Source organism: Xenopus laevis, chromosome 3L, assembly GCF_017654675.1.
Source record: "Xenopus laevis strain J_2021 chromosome 3L, Xenopus_laevis_v10.1, whole genome shotgun sequence".
Taxonomy (NCBI): domain Eukaryota; kingdom Metazoa; phylum Chordata; class Amphibia; order Anura; family Pipidae; genus Xenopus; species Xenopus laevis.
The window spans coordinates 115120359-115144871 of NC_054375.1; the positions used below are offsets into that span (position 1 = coordinate 115120359).

The window sequence follows — 24513 nt, forward strand, 5'->3', positions numbered from 1 at the left end:
TCCATAACACAATTATGATTTACTACTGGGAATACTGGGAGATCACAAGCTTTAGGGCTGCAGAATAGTAGCGTTCAGTTTAAATACATGTAGTACAATGGCTAGTCCAAGCTTACTTTGTGTGGCAACTTGTAGAACCAGCAGCCTGAAACATTTACATCACCGCAAGGGCTGTTTCCATGGTGATTGTCAGGTAGGCTATCAAACTCCATTTCAAGTTTAACAGGGTGTTCCTGTGCAATAAATTAAAACCATAGGAGAAATGTTATACTGGATGACATGTCCTCATCCAACCAGGACATTTAACTGGATGATTTAAAATTACATACTGATAAAACAAGTCTGCACCAAGTTCAGAGAGCTGCTGTATGCTTGTGAGATCATTCCAGCTCATGAGTTAATATGAAATCCCCGGATACATTTTCTTGTATTTTTACTGTAACGTATCGGTTGCCATAATATGACAACACATTAAAGTGTGATTTATGGAGAATGCCTTATTTGCACTCCTAGATCCTCCTAAAAGAATATTAATTTGAACATTAACTTGCTAGCCTAGAATTTCTTGGAACTAAGACAGCTGGCTGATACAGCTATGTTTTCACTTGTCTGTAACCTTTTAACCTGCAGATAGGGTCCCCAATGTTAGATCTAAAAAGTGAAGCCTGAACCAGAAAAGTCTATGTTATTACTATGTGTAGGGATACATTACACAATCTCTAATCTCCCTACAGCAGAATACATATACAGTATATATATTTATTGTTGTTTTTTTTTCCATAAGACATGTGAGTGCAGTGTTTATGATATAAATAAAATGAGAGAGAGAGAGAGAGAGAGAGAGAGAGAGAGAGAGAGAGAGAGAGAGAGAGAGAGGAGAGAGAGAGAGAGAGAGAGAGAGAGAGAGAGAGAGAGAGAGAGAGAGAGAGAGAGAGAGAGAGAGAGAGAGAGAGAGAGAGAGAGAGAGAGAGAGAGAGAGAGAGAGAGAGAGAGAGAAAGATATATAGAATGATCATGCATGGAACTCACTGATGAATTATTTCTTTTCTTCGCTTTTGCAGTGGCTGGGACTTCACTACTAAGATCCATCTCCGTCCGACTTAGCTCCTCAACCTAAAAAGAACATTTATTTAAGATGTCAAAACCTTGTGTCCTTGAATTTGTTCGTAGTGTTTAAACAAACTGAGAGAAAAAACCTTGAAAAGTTTTGTTTTAAAGAAGACAACGTTGGCAGGAAAGCATAGGGCTCAAATAAATTAATCTTCTTTTTTGGATATAATGTGCTGTCTTCTGAAGAGAGGAACTTCTCACATAGTGGTCAAAAAAATAAAGGATAAAATTCTAGTGAGATCCAATATGTTGGGCACGCCCCAGTAAGAGAAATCACTAATCTTATGGCCAGGGACAGTGTGTCTAGGCCTGGGGTAGTTTTTTTTTTTTTTACCTGTTTCTAATGTACATAAAAATAAATACAAATGTAAAAAATATTTTTTCTAATATCATGGACATATAGCTCTTCAACAAAATATGCCAAGCCAGAGTGATTTTTAAGTAAGAAGTGCACTGGCTGGGCCACAAGGTTAGTGTTTAGACTCAATGGGAGTGTCCAACATTTGGGCAACCACCAGTGTTATAAAATTTGACTTAAAATGCAGCCAGCTGCCAAAACAAACAGGTGCAGCTACAAAGAACCTTAAATACAACAATAAATATGACTATATAAAGCAAAGCTTGACAATGAAAACATATATTGCATAAAGGGATTAATTTCACCCTTTTCCTCACCTTTTGCCACATAGAGTTGTCATCAGTGAGCATGAACTCCTCTGGTAAAGTGGAATGCTGTGATAAACACCCATCTTTTGTTTTATTTTTACTGTATTCAGCATAAATGTCTTCAATGGCTCTGTAAGAAAAAGTAATGGTTACGTTCAAAAGAAATTCCAGTTGCTCATGATGTAGTTGGCCTTTGTATAATGTGCCTATGCATATACCTGTACGGACATGGGATGATCTCCTCTTCTTCCTCATTGTTCAATTTGTTGTTTTTTCTCCCTGGAACAAGGTAGCCCCAGCCATGCTTCTCAGAATAGTGCAAGGGATAACCATCCCATGTCAATCGCATAAGTTTAGGTGTTAACCTCATCTGAAGGCTAATAAGACCTGGTCCTGGTAGCCAGTCAGGATCTTCCAGTTTAGGACACAATTTACGGTACCATCTGAAAACACAAATATGATAAATTAGTAATGTAAAGGTGGAAAAAAACAGGAGCTTTGCAGACTGCTGATCGAATCTTACCCAGGGTGACCAGGTAAATGCTGGTTTCTTTTTGGTAACAATGGTAAAGTTTTAAGTTTGAGATCCTCCAAGTACAGTTTGCCCATGGATGGACGAGACTCTTCTTCTTCAGTTGGAGGTCCAGGATCTATAGGTGCAATTTACAAATATGATTTTTTTTTCCATACAAACAGTACAAATAGCTACAAAACAACTGGTACCTATCTTGCTTAGGCAACAATAGCTGGTGTCAAAAATGTGCATTTGTGAACCTGATAAGCAGCAGTAATCTGGAACTTCTAGACATCTAGGGTGTGTTTACTTAAAGGGATACTGTCATGGGAAAAATGTTTTTTTTCAAAATGAATCAGTTAATAGTGCTGCTCCAGCAGAATTCTGCACTGAAATCCATTTCTCAAATGAGCAAACAGATTTTTTTATATTCAATTTTGAAATCTGACATGGGGCTAGACATATTGTCGATTTCCCAGCTGCCACAAGTCATGCCCAAGCAGCAGCCCTTCTGAACTGATGATCATAAACCGCCCTCTCGTGTCTCCAGCTGCCAAACTAAAAACTCACGTATTCTATACAAAATCATAGGAAAAAAAAGAGATCTGTAAAACTGATGTTACATCTAAAACTAAACCTTAAACCCTTCTCTCACCTTCATTATGATCTTCAACAAGCTTGTTCCCAACACTTTCTGCGGCTTCATTAGCTTTCTTCTGCTTTTTACTGCTTTTTGTCTTTTTTTGTTTAAACTCCTGGATATCCCATTCTAGGTCCCAAAGCCAGGGATCTTCCTTGTAACTGAGGAGAGAATTATTAAATTTAATTTACAACTGATATTTAAGTAATTTACCAAATCACAGGTTAAGATGATTAATACACTGCATTCTAATTTTTAGGGTTCCTAAATTATTGCTGCATTCTCTTTTTAGGAAGCATGCCAATCATATTTCAAAAGAACCAACCAAACAAAAAGTTCTCTGCAGCTTTACTACATGTTACACTCTCTTTATGACTATATTATAAACTTTGCACCATGTTATTTGCACCATGTTACATCTTATATGTTCAAACTCTTTGCCACACTCTGAACCTCTTTCACAATCATCTCTTTGACCCTCTAGTGGTACACCACCCCCAATTTGTTCTTCCATAAGGAAAGAAAATGTAGCCCTTACTAGGTTTCCAATATACATGAATTACAAATGTTCAGTGGTTTTAAAGCCATTTGTTTTGTGAGCCAGACCCAGCAGTAGAGAGGATAATCTTGAATTCATTTATATTGTAAAACTGCACTTTAATTATACAATTATACAGCAGATAGTGTAAAGCCCCCTGGTACCCATAACTATAGCAGGTCTGAGCATGCATGCACAGAAAAAGAGACAAATTCAGCTTGTTAATATGTAACTTACGCATCTTTGGTGAGAAGTTGGCATGCATCGTTGGCTAGCTTCATCAATGATTTCTTCATTTCTTTTTGTAGCTCCTCATAGCTCGTCTGAGCCTCATCCAAATATCTTTCCCAGTTCTGGTTAACAGGTAAATATGAAACGCCCATTTCTAACATACCTGACAGAGTGACAGGGTGAGGACACCTGAAGGGAAAGGATATCCCATGATATTGGCAAATATGCTAGTATATAAACCTTGGTTCTCACATTCATAACCTTCATCAATACACGTATTTATTAAATATTTCTAACCAAGTAAAGTTTATCCAATGCTTCTGCCCTGACCAGCAAAATGATGCTTAATGTATTTACATGTACATTGGAATGGAAGACACAACCAGAACTCCATTTAGCTGATGAGCGCCTGAGTTTATAGGGGCTGTTCACCTCGAAATGAACATTTAGGGGCAGATTCACTAACTTCGAGTGAAGGATTCGAATGAAAAAAATTCGAATTTCGAAGTATTTTTTGGGTACTTCGACCATCGAATTGGTTAAATTCGTTCGAATTCGAACGAAATCGAACGATTCGAACGAAAAATCGTTCGACTATTCGACCATTCGATAGTCAAAGTACTTTCCCTTTAAAAAAAACTTCGACCCCCTACTTCGGCAGATAAAACCTACCGAAGTCAATGTTAGCCTATGGGGAAGGTCCCCATAGGCTTGCTAACCTTTTTTTGATCGAAGGATTTTCATTCGATCGTTGGATTAAAATCGTTCGAATCGTTCGATTCGAAGGATTTAATAGTTCGATCGAACGAAAAATCCTTCGATCGATCGATCGCAGGATTAGCGCTAAATCCTTCGACTTCGATATTCAAAGTCGAAGGATTTCAATCCGAGGGTCGAATTTCGAAGTATTTTTAACTTCGAAATTCGACCCTTAGTGAATCTGCCCCTTAGTATCATGTAGAGAGTGATATTCTAAGGCAATTTGCAATTGGTTTTCATGTTTTATTCTTTGTGTTGTTTTGAGTTATTTCATTTTTTTATTCAGCAGCAGCAAACATGCATTGATTTGCATATAGGACTTTGAATAGGAGAGGGCCTGAATAGAAAGAGGAGTAATAAAAAACAGCAATAACAATACATTTGTAGCTGTATAGAGCATTTGTTTTTTAGATGGGGTCAGTGACCCCCATTTGAAAGCAGGAACAAGTCAGGAGATGAAGGGAAATAATTAAAAAACTATAAAAGAGAAAAAAAATGAAGGCCAATTGAAAAGTTGCTTAGAATTAACCATTCTATAACATACTAAAAGGTAACTTAAAGGTGGAAGTAGCTATTCTTTTAGGTGAGGGTGCCGGTATTAAAACACACACACACACACACACACACACACAAAGACATATTCTCTGGTGATGGAGTCCCCAAACCTATAAAAAATATTTAGGGTGTTGGTGCCTGCATTATGGGAAGAAAAAGCATCAAGCTGAATAGCCCTGAATAGAATAGAACAGAAAGGTGTAGTCAGGGACTCCAAAAACAAGGTACCTTGGAGGGATGGCCATTCTGTGATCAATTCCAGTGCAATTTATTAGGATTTAGACAACGGCATAAATAACTTGCCTTGGAGAAAAAAATGTTTGCTTGCTCATTTAAACAAATAGGTGTGAATATAATATATACTGTGCATTTCAAAACCCACATTGCATGTATGTATATATATATATATATATATATATATATATATATATATATATATATATATATATATATATATATATATATATATATATATATATATATATATATATATATATAGTGTTGAGGCTACAATCTATATCAACACATGAAACATATTCCATGACAATTGTCCCTTTACCTCTCCATAAAGAGTGGAAACTGTTCCTGAAATACTTCATGTGTTGCCTGAACATCAAGTGCACAGTACCTCATGAGTTCCTTCCAACAAAAAAAAAAAACAAAGTCATTGGTAAGCCATGGTTTTGAAATAACATATTACAGACGTTTAAAGGGAAAGTGTAATTTCTTACTTGGAACTCTGTTCTGATATCTGACATGCTTCCTTTTACAAAGAGTTCCCGGGCTTCCTTCTCCAGGGGTGGGCCACCCACATACAGTGCATGCACATCTGCAAGGTTATTGATGCTGCTGATATTCACCCAGTCCCAGGAACTGATCTGGAACAAACCCAAAAGACTTTAATCCGTGCATGATTTAAAAACATTGGTCATCAAAATGCATGACAATTTCCAGTCTCAGGCTACTGAGAATGCAACCAGAAATTAAGAGATGTTGGATCTAGTGATCTCTAGTAACCCAAAACTGATTTTAAATGTGCTAGCAATAGAACACCTGGGTACTAGTGGCCATAATTATCTCTTGTTTAAAGAAAACTCCACCAAAACTTTATTTTTTTCTTTCTTAATAATTAAGAACCTGTAACTTTAATTATACGTTAAAATGTAAATTAAAGAGTTTAACTGTACAGGCATTTGTAAGTTAAGTGTAATTGCCATTCAAGCAGAGTATTTTTTTTAACTTTTTGTTGTCTGTGTTTGACTCTTGAAAAAGTGTAGCAGTTGGTTCTCCTCCACTCTGTTAATCAGCTGGCTTTTGCTACAGTGTTTCAGGAGTCAGAACCAGAAATATAGACGACAGACTAATGCCTTTACATTTACAAATAGTCTTAATAGGGTTTCTGCAAAATTGAGCAATCTCTTAATGATTCATGTATTTCTATGGAAATTGTGAAAACTTTTTTTAAAACATATGTTGAGAATTTGGGCTAAGAAAAAACAACTATCATTTGTCTGTGAAAATTGGTAATTTGACAGTTCTAGAAGCACAGGCCTCAGCCACATGTAGTTGATACACACTTTACAGAATTGTTTTGTTTTTTCATGTCTATGGCCTAAAGGGCCATAATAGATGGGACAAAAAGCAGTGAGGTAAGTCATCAACTGCACATGTATATATATCTTAGTGCAACAATTACCCAATCAGATCTTCAGATTTGTCTGATTAAAATCCTTTTGGTCTTGAATGGGCCAGGCCACTGAACGACTCGGCTCCTGCAGACCAAGTCAGGAGCTGATTGGCTCAATGTATGGCGTTATTCCGGCAGCCTGCCTGACAAATATTTGGGCAAAATCTGCTAGATATCTACCTTGCTGAAAATCCTTTCAAGGGAAGTCTCAACATGTTGCCACAGGCCACCGTTATGATGTGATCTGGGGGCTAAAGATCATCCCAATTTGGCCAACTGCCAAATTAGACTGAGATTTGATTACAATGTATGTCAAGGTAAGTTGGGCCCATATATGGAATGAGGTTGCTGAGAATTACAGCCTTCTAGCCTTTTGTGGCTAGAATAATATAATAAGAAAATGAAAGGAGGAACACACTGTCCTATCACAGTCAGGAGACAGATCAGTGTCTCTAAAAGCTGAAAAACCATACACAAAATTGTGTTGGCCAATAAATTGTTTTCAAAAACTCACTGGGGAACCACTGAAATTGCTGCGGGTTTTCTTGATATGCTGCTTGACCTCCTGCAGTCCCTTCTTCTTTCCATATTTGCTGGCCATCCACAAAGTGCGCTGGAATCCTGTAAGACCAGATATGGCCATGTGCATGCTCATGGTATCCATAAATCTCATCTTTGAACCCTGACACACGTCAAAAGAGTCAGTGATTAATCTCTGAATAACTTCAGTTGTCCATTTACTGCTTTTTATTTTTCTTAGTAATAAACCTAAGTTCTCCAGTGCAAAAATATTGGGGTTTCTCCTAAACTTCTCTTCTAATATAACAGAAACGCTATGTAGACAAAGCCCTGTAGAAATGTACAAACAAAAAAGGCAAATTTTTCTATTATCAGCCCGTAAAGGGGTTGTTTACCTTCCAACACATTTTTCAGTTCAGTTGGTTTCAGATAGTTCACCAGATACTTCTAATATTTAAGTGTAAATTGTCATTTTTCACCTTCTTATTCTATCTTTCTAAAGCAGCTCTGGGAAGGGGGCTGTAAACTGTTCTAAATGGATACATTTTTCATCTTTGTCCCTGCTGAGCAGAATCCCTGAGTTTCATTAAAGGCAGCTGTTAGAATTGATACAATAGTTGCTAATACTCCAGAGATGCTGCTGAGAAATGTATCAACTACATGTATCCATTAAATGTTGCAAAATTGTAACAGTTCAGAATCTGCTCTTGAAATACTGAGTTGCCAGACTCAAACACCAGAGACAGAACATTAAACTTTAAACTTAGATCTTGGAAAAACAATAATTGAAAAAGTAATTGAAAAAATTCTTTATTTCTGGAGAAGAATCTGAAAACAATTGAACTGAAAATGTGTTTGTAATGTGAACAATCCCTTTAATATTTCCAAGGACGTCATTGCCTATATTAGGCAAGATATTCTTACTTTGATAAGATACTGCTCTTTAATATGTGCCCTATCAAAGCTGACGTTGTGTCCCACAACCAATCTCTCTGTCCAGTTGTTTTTGGTCATATAGTTGCAATTCATTGATGTCTCCAGTGGGATAAGGTCTGATAACAATAGTTCTTTAGACCATGTATATCTGTCCTCAATCAATCTCCGACTGCACCAAGAATACCTACAAAAAAAAAAAAAAAAAAAAAAAAAAGGAATATATAAGATGCAGCTATGAACTAGACCAGGGATCCCCAACCTTTACAACCCGTGAGCAACATTTAGAAGTAAAAGGAGTTTGGGAGCAACACAAGCATGAAAAATGTTCCTGGGTGCCAAGTAAGGGCTGTGATTGACCATTTAGTAGCCCCTATGTGGAATGTGAACCTACATTAAGGCTCTGTTTGGCTGTACACCTGGTTTTAATGCAATAAAACTTGCCTCCAAGGCTGTAATTCAAAAATAAGCTCCTGCTCTGAGGCCACTGGGAGCAACATCCAAGGGGTTGGAGAGCAACATGTTGCTCGCGAGCTACTGGTTGGGGATCACTGAACTAGACAATCAAGTCAGGAAAGAATGTTCTAGCTTAATATCTAACCAGTTCTGAGGAGAAACAGCAACAGCCAGAGTTGGACAGCGACCCTCAGTTACACAAACTTCCACGTCAAACACCATTGCTTTTTCATCTGGAAAGTCCACCAACTCCTTCTCTCCAGTGGCTGTGTATCGGGTCCATCCAGACTGCCAAGCCCATGTTTGAGGCATAGCTGGCAGCTGACAATTCAGGAGATCATTAGCTGCCTCTAAGTAGGGCAAAGACTGTTTCTGAGCCAGAATTTGAAAGTGTTCCTCGATATTGTTCCCATACATCTTGGGAAGCTGCAGTTCTACATCAGGGACCGTAGATGTTTCTTGCCCCCAAAGTTCATGATTCTTCAGATGGGTAATGCTCCTCTGAACATCCTCTTCGGCATGCTGCACTTGCTTACCCCTAAATATTTGTTCATGAAGTCCTTTGGAAAGCATCTGGATATTAAGAGGGTTCATTCTCCTCTGAGATGTTTCCATTTCCAGGGGTTTGGCATGTAACTGTGGCGCATACGAGCACCTACGGTATCTACAGCCTCTTGTCCTCCAAGAGGGAACTAGGGAAGTGCCTTTTTGAAGCAAACGATTCATGTTAGTGGGTTACAGTGGCAGCTCTGGATGTGGTAGGGTTTACAGATCCATGGCAAGGTCTTAAAATAGAAAAAAAAAAAAAAAAACTTAAAATCAACTCATGAAAGTATAGAAAATGCAAATACAATATAGAAAATGACAATGTAAAACTTGACGTACCAGGATGACACAATTTATTGTAAATAAAAAACAGTACTGCTACTCAAGAAAATACATAAAGAGCTCCATGTTTCAGCCCTCAAAATTCAGTTTCTTACCCTCAAGGAGGTCTTCCAAAACAGTTTTTCAAAAAACTGGGGTCTTAAATTGGGCGTTGGGTCGGGTGATTGAGAGAAGGAAAGTGCAACAATTTGTGGGTTCTGGGAAATGCCAGCAGGGCTGCTGTAAGATGCCATAGAAAGTCACTATTTAGTGGGCTGGTGGGGGCTTTTTGGGCCTCTGTTTACTTGACGTGTCAAGGCCAATTTTGACTGCTGTATGTGGACAAATTACCCCCATGCAACAGGTTACTGCACCAAGGATTAAGCAAGGGGTTTATTCAGGAATAAGTTGCAGGACATTTTATGTGAGAAGTTTGAAATTGTAAACAACAGAGAATTAAAACTGGACAACAAAACAGAAGTAGCAGCAAGTTGTGTACAAGTCCTTCCCAGAAGCACCACACACTTATATCATTGCAAATAATACTGAATCCATAAAACAGAGGGTTAGAAAGGGTCTGCCATCCATAGAAATGTGCACATATAGTGGCTGATGATTCGTTCTGTTTATTCACTCTCTAAGGACAGTTGGAGGCGGTTCTGACGCTGCATTTTTTGGGTAAGACTATGTTTGATAGCACTGACTCCACTGTGTGAGTAAAAACATTTACCAGCACTGAAAGGAGTGCAGAGTCAAAGTAAAGTGATGCTTTACCGGTTACCAGCGTTCGCGTTAGGAGTCTCCTCTTCTGAAGCATTAGGATCATGACGTCACGGTCATAGTCTCTTCTCGCGAGACTATGCTAATTTCCGGTAAAAAAAAAGCCGGAAGACCAGAAAAGAGTTTAGCTACAGTAAAGCGGGACGTTAAATTAATAATCCGAGATTGGGGGGTAGCAATAAATATGCGAGTCTGAGGCAGAAAATGAGCACAAAACTGTAATATGAAGCAAAGTGTCCCCACACACTTACCTCTCCTCAGAGGAACCGGATAGATTATAAAGGAGTTTCCTGTAGGAGAAGCAGTTGTACTGTGTGTGTTTATGGCGCAGGGGTTTGGGCTGCTCTAATCCCGCGTGCAACTCGCACATCTGGGAGGCTCCATCTGCGCCTTTTCAAATCTGGAGCTAAATTTAGACGTTAGTTCCGCACCCACAGCAACCTGTGATGTATAGCGGCTCTTTAGCGAATTGTGCAAAGGGGCCGCGTGGCCTAATGGATAAGGCGTCTGACTTCGGATCAGAAGATTGCAGGTTCGAGTCCTGCCGCGGTCGTATATTTTAGCATTGCTCTAAATGCTACACAATAACAATTTCAGTAAAGTGCACCCGCTTGCTCACATCCAGTGCCCACAGAGCAGGAGCTGATGAAAAAAGAAAATGGAGTCAGTTGACTGTATCTACTGGCTTGTTCACCTTACAAACACTTTTTCACTTCAATTGTTTTCATATTGTTCCCTAGAAATAAAGACTTTTAAATGACTCTCCATTATTTCTTTTTTACGGTTTCCCAAAATCTAAGTTTAAAAGTTGAATGTTTGTGTCTCTGGTGTTTCAGCAGCATCTGTGGAGTATTAGCAACTATTGTATCAAGTCTAACAGCTGGATGAAACCCAGGGATCCTGCTCAACAGGGACAAAGATAAGAAATGTATCAACTAAATGTATCCACCAAAGGTGAAAAATGACACTTTACACTTCTATATTCGAAAAACGGTGACACATAGAAAATATTTCTGGAGATCTATCTGAAAACAACTAGTTGTTTGAAGGTTAACAACCCCATTAAGGTGGCCATACACAGGCAGATTAAAGCTGCCGATATCAGTCCTTTAGACCAATTCTGCAGATTATCTGTCCATGTGTGGGGCTTCCAACGGGTCCCCCAATCAGGCCAGATATCAATTGGACAAGTTTAATTTTTTCTCCGATCTCATTGGCTAGTGGATGCGGTCCTGCAACTAGTGTTGCCACCCGGCCGGTAAAACACCAGCCAAGGCCGGGGCCGTTATTACAATTTTACCGACAATGTAGCTGCCGGTAAATTTGTAATACACCTAAAAAAAAGCCCGTGGCCTTGCCCCAGCCTGCTCAAAACTAACCTTTTTTCCTGGGCTTCTTGCCAAATGCGCACATTGGCTCCACCCCATTTGACATCACGATCCGCACAGCCAATGGCGCGTCATGGACCTGCCCTCTTTAGTGTCACAACCCGCCCCCTCCACCTGCCGGTGAAGATTTTTTAAAAGGTGGCAACCGTACCTGCAACCCATCTATTCCCATTCACATCACTGTAATACAATTGTTTGGATTAACCCGATATCTTCCTGCTGTTGGTGGGCATATCGGGTTCAGATTCACACGTTTGAAGACATCGCCAAAGGAACGGATCTAAGGGGTTGACCCCTGGTGCAAATGTTATTCATAGGGATGCTGGGTAACGACAGGAGGGCTAGCATGGCAATTGTACCCACAGTTGGAGAGCCAGTTGTCCTCCACAAATGAAGGCACACACTTGACATACAAATGACAGTTTTCCAGGGTCAAAACCCTACAAGCCATCACCTCCCACTTAAAGGGGTGGTTCACCTTTAAGTTAACTTGTAATATGTTATAGAATGGACAATTCCAAGCAACATTTCAACTGGTCTTCATTATTTATTTGTAATAGTTTTTTTTTTTTTTATCTATCTGCCCTTTTCTTCTGACTCTCTCCAGCTTTCAAATGGGGGTCACTGACCCCATCTAAAAACAAATGCTCTGTAAGGCTACAAATGTATTGTTATTGCTACTTTTTCTTCCACATCTTTCTATTCAGGCCTCTCCTATTTATATTCCTGTATCTTATTCAAATCAATGCATGCTTGCTAGGGTAACTTGGACCCTAGCAACCAGATTGCTGAAATTGCAAACTGGAGCTCTGCTGGATAAAAAGCTAAATAAGTGAAAAACCACAGATAATAAAAAGATGAAAACCAATTGCAAATTGTCTCAGAATATCTCTCTCTACATCATACTGAATGTTAACTCAAAGGTGAACAACCCCTTTAAGTGTAGTGGAACAGCACTAAAAGGCCAGCATGGGAGATATTGATGCCATGAGTACTGACTGCATGATAATGCTCAGTTAGAATGGGACTGTTTCCTTGAAGGTAGAGTTTCCTGGAACATGAACAATGAGCTGGCCAACTTATCCTTCTTGTTCATGCAGACATGCAGAGCTGTCAACCCCCCCCCCCTTTTTTTAGGAGTTACCAGATTTTGGGCTCTGTCCCCATCTCCCATCACTATTAAGTATTCCCCCAATTTCTGACAATTTTCCATGATTTGCAGGCAAAACTCCAATGTGCGCCGGATGTGCAGAACATTTCGGTGACGTCAGCGGGGCGATGTGCGCATGCGCAGCATCTGTGGCTTCATGAGAGGCTATGCACGTGACGTCACTATCACATACATTACTTCTGGGCTTGAAAATTTTCTACAGAGCGCTCATATGTCCCCCTATAACCAGATTTTAAATGTGGACTGCTCTGTTCATGCAATGTTATTCACACTCCCTAATGTTATGTTAAGCAGAGCCAGGCCAAGTAATATTTATACCTGAGGCAATACTTCATATTGTACATCATTCACACCAGTTCCTGGCCCAGTGGAGTTTATAATCTCTAAAGCAAGGGTCCGCAACCTATTTTAACTGTGAGCCACATTCAAATGTAAAAAGAATTGGGGAGCAACACAAGCATGGGGGTGCCAAATAAGGGTTCTGGTTGGATATTTGGGAGCCCCTCTGTGGATTGTCAGCCTACAGGAGGCTCTGTTTGGCAGTACACCAGGTTTTTATGCAACTTATTCTTGCCTCCAAGCCTGGAATTCAAATAGAAGCACTTGTTTTGAGGCTACTGAGAGCAACATCCAATGGGTTGGTGAGCAACATGTTTCTCACAAATCACTGGTTGGGGATTACTGATCTAAGGTATGAGACGATTAATGGATTAAGAAGCGCTGTGTGCACTGCTGCATATACCAACATATATTTATTTGAGAATATTTGCCCAGATTTGAAAATACTTCCCAGGACACACAGTCTTTTGTAGGGATGCATCAAATCACTTTTTTGGGATTCGTCCGAATTACAAATCTTTTACAAAGCATTTGGGCAAATTCCAAACAGAAACAGAACCCTACTATGCAGATGCAAATTCCTAAACCAGGTGATTTAGATTTGGCCAAATTTGACTGCTGCAAAAAAGGCTAGGATGTGGCCAAATCCCAAACTGAATTCAGGATTTGGTACATACCTAGTCTTTAGGCCTGTACATTAGTGACAAAAAAGTTGATCTCTAACCTGCCCACTTCTGATCTGCACCCTAACCGCTGAGCCTCCACTATTTATAGATCTGCACCCTACCCACCCATCACTGATTTCACCAAAGGGGTGGGGCAAACATGTGTAAGACTATAAATATCAATGTCTGGAGTCAGAAGCAGGGCATGGTAAGGCCTCAGACAAGGTGTGCAGATGGTAAAGCTCAGTTTAAACCCACACACAACCAGCAAAAGAAGTCTGGTTTCCAGCATGAACTTGCCCGCACATAACTGTATATGAGATTAGGCTTCATAGAAAATTATGTATAACTAGACATTAAGCCCGTTAAATTAATGGGCGCTAGAACATATGTAGTCAAACATTTATAAAAACAGAATTGTTCTAGTCTAAAAAAAAATTCGCCAGAGACGGTCCGTGGGGCACATGCGCAGTAGCGCAATCCCACGGACACAGGGACTGAACGCAGAGACACTTCAACTTTATTATATAGGATTATATAGGATTATATAGGATGACTCCATTTGTAAATGATCATTCAATTATGAGAACCAGGCACACCGATACAACCTGCTGCAAAGCACAAATGCACCACATTCTGTATGAATATTGTATTAAAAGCGACAGACTGGTGAGCATTCAGTCTCCATTTAACTCTGAGTCGCCAGCATATACGCTACAGGTTCTTACCTTATGTGCTGTGCATGCAAGCTCCACTGTCATCCACACTGTCTTTGCTGAGCACGCTTCAAGACGCTACAGTGTACGCGCATAGACTTCTCTCAACGTCAATCTCATTTCGCGAGAATACCACGTGACCGTAACATCCGCGCACCATACATCCTCCAATCAGCCGGCCCTTTTGCTTTCCTGTTGGCCGTCTGGAAGGTGCTCATGTCATGCGACTTTAAATGGGCGGGGCACACTGGAATGCAGGCTTTCTGATAATGCGTGAAAAGCCAGGCAGTGTCTTGATTTCTTCTATTACTTTATAACTGCATTCACCGTTAGTGCCCTCCCTGTTTTTTCTGATGACAGTAGAGTGGGGCGTTTGTGACGTTATCAATAGTTACGTAGCGTAGGGGTTGTATAGCGTGCAGATGGAAATACGGTCCGTTGGGCACATGCGCAGTAGCGCAATCCCACGGACACAGGGACTGGACGCAGAGACACTTTATTATATAGGATGTCCTAGTACTCTTGTAATATGCTCATGGCTCTCTTCCTTGAGACTACCTTTTTCTGTTTTAGTACCCATCATGCCAAGGTATAGTCTTGTGTAGGAACACTTGTTTCTTGTTAAACTAAAGCTTAACTATTAGACATGGAATGCACTGTTTGACAACTCACTTATTTGGGTTTAACACTGGATTCAGGATAATCAACAGGCAAGTGTGAAACCAGGGATCTTTCCTAGAATAAGGACTGCTGTGCGTCTCAGCTGGTGTAAATAATGTGCTGCACATCATGTTTAGGCTTTAGTTCTCCTGTAAGGCAATATGCAATCCATTCTATCAGCTCCCAGAGGGACACAGATCTGTAGAGACAGAGAGAGCTGATAGGAAACATTATTATAAGATGCTCAGGTTTATTGTGCTGCTTGTGAACCGCCCATTGGCCCTATATAGTTTAACTTGTGACATATTGTTCATTTACAATCACATACACATTCTTTAGTGCAACTGATCTTTCAAGTACAAGTATGCTGATGCCCGACTATCACTTTTACCACAAAGTTGTGGGGGGCTGAATAGTTTCACTGCTACATTTGGACTGTTTTTCAGTATGTGTCTTTATGAAGGTGGGTGAAGGCTTTTCTTCTGCACGCTTGGGTAAGTGTAAGTTGATGCCCTTAGCTGTGATGCTAACAATTTTTAATTAATACCCAGATTTTTGACTTTTTCCTTTTTTTCCTAAGCTTTAATTATTTAGTTGGTATCATCATCATATTGGCAATGTCACAGAACCATATGTATTTTTTCCATTTAGTTTCATTTTAGAATGTTTTAAATTCTCCTGTTTTTAGTCTCCTTTTGCTTTTCCATAGTCCTCCGTAGCTTCTGAAGAGTTTTTAACAGTTGCCAGTTCTCATGGAAAAGCTCTGACTGAGTCTTCTGAGCTTCCCATTGCTGCTTCTCTGCTTGTTCCAACTCCCACTTTGTACTGGCAAGATCTTTTTCCAGAGCTTGGAATCTAAATGGCAAAACATTGTTCATTATATACTAGAAAAATACTCCACCAACCAGTGGCTCATGAGCAACAAGTCGCTCTCCACTCCCATTGATGTTGCTCCCAGTGGCCTCATAGTATATGCCGATTTTCCTAAATGCACTGAATAAGAAGATGAATAGTCGTGCCGTAGTAGATGAGGTCTTATTAGATTTTACTGAGGATTTGCCATTTTTTTATTGGGTTGCTATAACTGAATCAGTTTTCCATTATCTTGAAGAGGGGATTAAATTAAATAACCATAATAAAAAAGAGTGTGGCCTTACCGGCAGTGCTGAGCCAAAATGGAAGAGCTCTTGATTGGTAATTGGACCCCCCCCCATGTGGAGTGAGATTGTCTGAAAGCACAGACCCCCTGCTTGTCACATCAAAAACTGCATCTATTTGGCTATCCTCCTGGACCCTGAACTAGGGGTAGGCAGACAGAAAGGTACATGCCTAGTGCCCAGGTGGTAAAATTACAAATTTACTGGCAATGTCGCTGCTGGCAAATTTGTAATATCCTGAAGTTACAACAATGGTTGATCTGCCCAGAACCTGCTCAAAATTGACCCTTTCTTTTCCTTTTTCCCCTTCCCTGATCCTCCTGGAGACCTTTGTGACATCATAGCTCCACACCCTTTTGCCACCACTCTGTCCCCCTGATGTCATGGACCACCCTTTTTTTCTAAAAAAAAAGGTGGCAACCATACTGGTGCCCCCCCAGCATTGCACCCTAGGCATATGCCACTTTTGCCTACCCTTAGTTCTGGCATCTTAGTTCTCACGGGTGAGGGGTATAAAATAAACTGTTTATCTGTAAAACACTGGTAAGGCTCGGTAAGGCTAAAACATGACATACAGGGATAGTCTGTAGTATACATGTAGATACCAAAGAAATGTTTTAGAAATAACTGTGCAGCTAATTTTAATCGCTATTGGCTATTTTTTAAAGTGTTGCTGTATTAAAGGGAATCATGGCCACCCATATGTGACCTGACCAATGGGCTGGCTATGTTAATGATATTCTCATTAGAAGTGATAAGCTGTACATAGAATTCTATATTCTGGCTTTAATTGACACTTGACAAGGAAAAAGCAATATAGGCAATCCTACTATAAAAATCAAACAATACAGCTCATCCTCGGTGGTCTTCCTCAATATCTCCATTGTGTGGCAGTGCAGTATCGATTGTAACAATAGTGGTAGTTACTTAGGGGATATCACAAAACCCTGGGATTCCAAAAACAGCTCTTAATGTTACCTTGACAAATATATGCGTGTCATGTTCTCCATTGCTGCATCGAGAGCAGAAGCTTCCTGCTGGTAGCCCCGCCTTAATTGCTCTTCCACAAGCCCCGCCTTGCTCTGCAGGGTACTTGTATATTTTGCTGCCTCTGATGTTTCAAAGATGTCTACAAGAGTGGAATGACCAGAACATTATATAAACTGTAATAGTTTTGTTAAACTTTCTTCTCTTTTTTTTTCATTTCAATATAAACACATTAGCATGCAAGGGAAACTTGCCACAAAATGAAAAGTAAAGGGGTTGTTCACCTTTAAATTAATATTTCACGTAGAGAGTTAGAATCTGACACACTTTGCAATTTAATTTTTATTATTTGTGTTTTTTGTGTTATTTGGCTTTTTATTCAGCAGCTTTCCAGTTTATAATTTTAGCAATCTGGCCAAAATTACCCCAGCAACCATGTATTTATTTGAATAATAAACTGGAATATGAATAGAAAAAGGGCCTTCATAGAAACATGTGTAATAAAAAGTAGCAATAACAATAAATCTGTAGCCTCATAGAGCATTTGTTTTTTTAGATGGGGTCAGTGACTCCTATTTGAAAGCTGGAAAGAGTCAGAAGAAGAAGGCAATTAATTAATAAACTATAAAAAAAATATGAAGGCTTACATTGCTTAGAATTAGACATTCCATAACATACTAAAATTTAACTTAAAGGTGAACCACCCCTTTAAAGACTAAGTAAACCTTTATTTCTCTAAAACAGCCCCAGAATAACATACATTTCTCCCTGCATTCAGATTTATGTTGTTTCTCTGTTACAGCCAGTTCAAACGCAGCTCTTTTAGTTACTTCCTTGTCTAGCAGGAAGCTCTGCCCCCTTTTCCACGCACTCCTTCTCTCTCTCTGACTTTGAAGAGCTCAATTACCTGATTGATTTCAATTGGAGCAGAGGCAATGAATATGCCCAGTAGGAACCTATTTGAGATATAGTTGGAGAGTGAAGGAGTGCTCAGAAAGGAAAAGGGAGCGGAGCTTTACGCAGAGAATTAACATCCATATAAATTCCATATTCCACAACCGCTGCAAGTGGAAACACTTCGCATTATAATAACATACACATTCTAGTGCACCTTTACCTGTGGCTCGGAGATCTGCCAACTCTTGTTTTCTGTAGGATCTCTTCATTCTTGCTCTAGTGAAGTGAAAAGGAAACTATTTTACATGACTGTAAACCTGAGACATCCAGTTGATGATAATAGGGCAAATGGATATGCAAAGTGGCATTCCATGATAAATAAGGGGCCACTGCTGGTCTCAAAGTCAGAAAGCTAAACTCATTTATGACCACAGTGCAGTGTGCAAAGTTAAGTTTCACATGCAATTTGTTTTTTCTCTACAATGATGTGTTTTTTCCCCACAATTTCAGCATACTGTATTTGTAACCCTGTGCAGATTTGGCGTATTTGGTGCAATTTGCACCCGATGTGTCAAAACATGTGCAATTTTGCTTGTGTTTTGCCACAACTATCTGATTTGTGTGTGTGGTTAAGTTCAAAATTGAATTAGTTGTGATTACATAATAAATAGAGCTGGCCATACAAAAGGTTGTGTAGTCTCAAGACGAAAGTGTGCTGTGCATATTGGCGCAGCCCACAGTGGTAACCCTAGAATTAACACAATGTTTGAGACAGTGGTAGCGCCAGAGTTCCCCTGCATCAGTAGAGACACTTGCACATCATCAGAACAGACTAATCACTGCAGGCACTATGGTTTTTAGTGCAAATCTGTGCAACTGCGGTGAGTGTGCTCAAGTATCAATTTTTGCGTGACTGCAACAGTGGTTGTTGTCATAAATGAGCCTTTAAGATTTACCAGTCTGTTAGTCATTTGTAAAGGGGATAAACTGTCATTTGTATGTTATAGATGCAATTAAACGCAATGTAATGTACAAATAAGTCACTAGATGGCAACAAACCCTAAGATTGGGGACACGTAGTACAGACTTCCCAGTACTGGCTTCCCTTGTTAGTGTGACCCTAAAGTTTTATTTCTCTTTACCTCCCTTCCCTCCCTCTCCATGGCAGTGTTGCCAGGAGTTATTAAGGGGGCCCCCCAAGAGAGGGGTTATTTCCCCCACTATCTGTTTTGTATGTTGGACCACACTGCACAACTAGCGCTGAGTTTCACAGCTCTAATTCTACTCTAGCTGGTTTTGTGGACATCAGGTGGTCCACATGAATCTTTGCTAGGGAAGCACATGCTTCAGAGCTTGAAGAATGTCCACTATGGATGTTTATGCACGAAATTCCGACCATTGAAATACATTGATTGTCGGATGTAGTTTGTCGCATGAACAAACTACACCATATGACTGTATCTGATCCGACATGTGGGGATCAGTTGTGGTAGCATCCTATAAATCTCTTGCTCTTGGGTGCTGCTGAGTGGCATTGCATGGCAAGATCAGACAAAATCTGACCCACAAAATCTGATCCCATGTAGTTTAGTCCTAACTTGACTGTCATTTAGACACGCAAGTTGGGAAGTAGTGGCAAGTGCATTCTACAATGGGCTCTGTCCAAATGGGACTGGCCTGTGCCCACCAATGTTCATGCCTTATTTTTTATCAGAATTAATAATGGATGGAGGGCACACCAAGATTTTCAAAAAATGATAAGAGGTGCAGAAACAAATGTTACCCCTACTGCAGGTAACCTGTATCAATATTAAATGTCTGTATGTTCGCACACTCAACACAAAATGCAATTCAGAGAGAGAGTGGTTTGAAAAAATAATTTTTACTTTTACTTTTATGCAGAGAAAGGCATTTTACATAGATAACGCCATACAATTCATGGCACAATTTGTACAATATTAAAAAAATCGTATAGAATATAACCCACTCATTAGTAATACATAGTAAGCAAGAAACAAGCAAGGAGCGGATACACCTACCAGGAAAATGAGAATGGCCCCAACGTTTCGGCACCAAGGCCTTTGTCAAGGGGATTCCCTTGACAAAGGGTTATATTCTATACGATTTTTTTAATATTATACAAATTGTGCCATGTATTGTATGGCGTTATCTATGTAAAATGCCTTTCTCTGCATAAAAGTAAAAGTAAAAATTATTTTTTCAAACCACTCTCTCTCTGAATTGCATTTTGTGTTGAGTGTGCGAATATACAGACATTTATTATTTTTTATCAGACCCTAGGCAGCAGTGCTCTCTAAGCATTCTTGCATTTTTGTCCAGGGGTTGGTGAACGGGACACCTAAATGTCTCTCAACCCTCAAGAATATAGCGCTGCTGAACACAAACAGTACTGTATCATGGCGGTGGGTATAAGTCTCTCTACTCTGGATTGCACCCAGTTTTTGCACTTTGCACCCTGTCTTCACGTTTACAAATGACCCAGTATATGTTTGTGTATGAAAAAAACTCAAAGTATAAACTTTGTGTAAAAATACACACACACACACACACACACACACTGCAACTCTTTCTCTGTTCTCTTTCTTTACGGGGGCACTTTGGGAACCCTGCCCTTTGCCCTGAGCATAGTTGGGCGCACAGTCCAGCAGCTGTAGGTAGGAGTGGTGGGTAGTAGACACAGTAGGGCAAGATGGCAGCAATACTTTACTATGCTTATTTATCAAGGGACATTTTACAGAAAAACTGGCAAAAGTGCCCTGTTTTGCACTTTGCCATATGGGTTGTGTTCTAAAATGCAGATACAGAGAGCTGTGCCTTGCTCTGAATACAGCGTTGCCTGCATTTATCAGTGTTGGATTCGGAAGGGGCAGTAAGTTTGTGGCATATGGACATCCCTTGGAGTAACACCTAATTTATGTATCATTCACATATGCAGGCTAGATAGTGCCAGTGGCTACAAGGCACAGGATGTCTGATTATGGCTTTCTTGTACTCACCAGTAGTGCATAATTATGTGCCCCTTAGTGCTTCTGCACATATTCTGGGGGCAATAGTTAATGACCCATTATAACAGTGATGCCCAACCTCCTGCTGTGTTAGCCCTGGGCTCAGGTACAACAAAAAGATGGCATTGGCATCACACGTAGAAAGGGCCTCTAGTGAAGCAGCAGCAGCAATAATGCAGTTCCATACAAGGAAACTAGATATGATAATAAGGGTTATGAGTAGCTTTGTTAACATATGACTGCAGGTTTCCTAACCAAACTATTATTATGGGCCTGGTTTAAAGAAAGATAATGAGCTGCCTGCAGTCCTTAAAACATCACATTATTATTCATATGCTCAGAATTTTAAGTGAAATAATGAAGAAACAGCACTACTTACTTCCAGTTCAGACTGACTGCAGGGCTGTGGGTGTGGGTCTGTGTAGTAAGCAGCGCTAATGGGAACAGCTCTAGTTGCTAAGGGACTGCAGAATACACAAAGGCTGGGCAATTAACCCCAGACTCCAGCTAACAGGGAGAAATGTCAGCCAAAGCAGGAATATGCACACTGGGCCCTTCTATTGCTGCTAAACTACAACTTTCTGCAACAGCTACAGTTATACATAACAATTTAAAATAAGAATCATTACATTTGTTCTGGATAAATAAATAACCAGCGCTACAATATGGGGTGAGCTGGCTCAATCACCACTTTAAGTTGGAGAAACATTTAGATCATGAGCTGTTGGGTACAGTCTAATCAGTTTCTTTTCTGAGAGCCCCATGTTAAAGTCAATATGGCCATCCTAATATCATCTTGTAACACCTAGGCTGGACCTGGAGAAAGCATAGGCCATTCTCATTCAACATGTTGTTTGAATCCTACTAAACCTTGACACAGACCAAATAATCTTTATTAAATATTCAGATTTTTTAGGTGGGTCACCCAGCTAACATGGAAGCACCCCATAAGCTTTACCAAGAACACTCAGTTATACTCATCTTCTTCCAGACTGTCCCTTATAACTCAGAAGGTGTTTCTTACGAGGATGAAGCATCTGCCAGAAATTATCCTTTCGGGTAAGGACACACGAGGAGATTTGGGGAGATTTTGTCACCTGGCGACTAATCGCCTCGTCTTTTGAGTGACTATCTCCCCGAACTGCCTCAGCGTTTTTCCCCATAGGCTACAATGAAAAGTCGCCTGCACTAATGTACACGCGGTGATGCGTTTTCAATAATCGCCCAAAGTTGCCTAAGTGAGGCAACTTCGGGCGACTATAGAATACGCATTGCAGCGTGTGCATTAGTGCAGGCGACTTCATTGTAGCCTATGGGGAAAAACGCTGAGGCAGTTCGGGGAGATAGTCACTCAAAAGACGAGGCGATTAGTCGCCAGGCGACAAAATCTCCCCGAATCTCCTTGTGTGGACTAGCCCTTAGTGAACATAGAATCAAAATCTTCTGTCTCTCTTTGAATGTAAAAAAAATAAATAAATAAAAAATAATCATTTTCTGCAATCTCACAATGGAGAAAGATTTTCCAGTGTTGCCACCAGATGGCAATCTTTCCATGATTATATAATCACCAAAGACACACACACTAAAAAGAATTGTTGAACAAAAATGATGCAGGGAAATAATAATGATTAAAATATATGCATCAAGCAGTTTGAAATTTGAATGCACAATTTAATTTTTTATAAAAATAGAAATGATTATAATATATAACTGAATTGCCCTTCCTAAACCCACTCTGTAGCATAGCATGGATACACAGAGTATGCACTGGGGCAGCTGGGTAATTATAGCAATCATTCACACGAGTCACTTTATCACATAAAAACTACTTTATAAGCGACACCCTGACTTTATAATCTTTTATAGGATACCTGGTGCTGACTGTGTCGAATGTTGAGGGGGGTTACAGTTGATGATACAGGGGGTATATACATTTTCAATAGAAAGCAAGATGCTTCTGATTCAGGTCACTGTTGCTGTATTCTTTGTGGCTGTGGATTCAGGTGTCTGTGTTACACCCTTGGTAATCGATAAAGCATAAAGGTGAATCAATCACAGCTCCAAACAGTAGTTTTAAACTGCAAAATATTTATTAGCAGTGTTTGCGCACTACATGTTTCGGGCAGTGCCCTTTTTTTTGAAAAAGGGCACTGCCCGAAACATGCAGTGCGCAAACACTGCTAATAAATATTTTGCAGTTTAAAACTACTGTTTGGAGCTGTGATTGATTCACCTTTATGCTTTATCGGTATATACATTTTATAATATAAGAAATGCAAATTAAAAAGCAATTGTGGCTCACCCGATATTCTTATCGGCTTGCCCCACGGGTTATCCTGTGCTTGATATCCCAGTTGAGTCAATATGTAGAATTATGTTGTTGTGGGACAAATCCAAGGCAGCAAACTTGACTGCAATTTTCTTTATTGGGGAGTAGAGATACTCTCTACTGTATCTCTACTCCCCAAAAAAGAAAATTGCAGTCAAGTTTGCTGCCTTGGATTTGTCCCACAACAACATAATGCTACATATTGATTTTATAATATAAGAAACATGTGCTCACAGATTCCTGGTGCAGGCTGAACATATTACTTGTATTAGATCGAATAAAGTCTTTCTTGCACAACTTCACTCCCTCAGCTGCAGGTACAATACATGGAATGCATCAGGACTCTGCCAGGCACACGTTACTAATGTGAATCAGTAGAACTCCCATTTTATGTTTTTCAGGAGACCAGAAAAAATGCTGTATATCCAGGGGACATCAGGGAAATGCACATACCTTATATATTGGTGGGACCACAAAATATAACGATGTAATTAAGGGAAAACTTAATATCAGTGTGTATAAAATTGAGGTTCCACTATATATATATAAAATATGGCTTGTGCACCAGCCTCCCACTAAGATTCAGAATCCAGTACAGCCTAAAAATCCCATTTAACAATGATTATATGGTAATGATGATGCCATGCAACAAATATATAAAGCCTTTGGACAGGCTGTGTTCATAATAATCCCTTCTATCCCTGTGTCTGTTATACCTGAAATGCCTTGTTGAACAAATATATTACATCCTTCTGAATGGGTACTGACGTGGCTTATAAATGGGACACTTGAAACATAACCTATCATAGGGACAATATCTTACATAATTGGGTTTATGTCTTAGTGGTATAGATGCAAGTGCTGTAGCAATAAGGGGTGCAAAATCTGCACCTGTACCAGTGGCAAATGCAAGCTACAATCTG

General features: G+C 39.8%; 1 protein-coding gene and 1 non-coding gene across 6 annotated transcripts in view; one reads left to right on the top strand and one right to left on the bottom strand.

Annotated features, from left to right (window-relative positions):
• The window catches only part of polg.L (polymerase (DNA) gamma, catalytic subunit L homeolog), a 43909-nt gene that overhangs the window by 10079 nt on the left and 9317 nt on the right, over positions 1 to 24513 (bottom strand). Inside the window, exons 1-17 of one of the 5 annotated variants that reach the window (XM_018250787.2) lie at positions 21641 to 21674; positions 18456 to 18511; positions 17330 to 17480; positions 14547 to 16049; positions 10507 to 10897; positions 8754 to 9393; positions 8144 to 8339; positions 7215 to 7382; positions 5745 to 5891; positions 5573 to 5652; positions 3706 to 3888; positions 2946 to 3091; positions 2300 to 2426; positions 1995 to 2219; positions 1786 to 1906; positions 1030 to 1113; positions 117 to 233 (exon numbers count right to left, since the gene is read on the bottom strand). In XM_018250787.2, the coding sequence (XP_018106276.1) occupies positions 117 to 233; positions 1030 to 1113; positions 1786 to 1906; positions 1995 to 2219; positions 2300 to 2426; positions 2946 to 3091; positions 3706 to 3888; positions 5573 to 5652; positions 5745 to 5891; positions 7215 to 7382; positions 8144 to 8339; positions 8754 to 9334 (2175 nt within the window). In that variant the 5' untranslated portion in view covers positions 9335 to 9393; positions 10507 to 10897; positions 14547 to 16049; ... (1 more) ...; positions 18456 to 18511; positions 21641 to 21674. 5 annotated transcript variants of the gene reach the window in all.
• Positions 10736 to 10808, top strand: trnar-ucg. The gene has a single exon. It is a non-coding gene; the product is annotated as a tRNA-Arg (tRNA).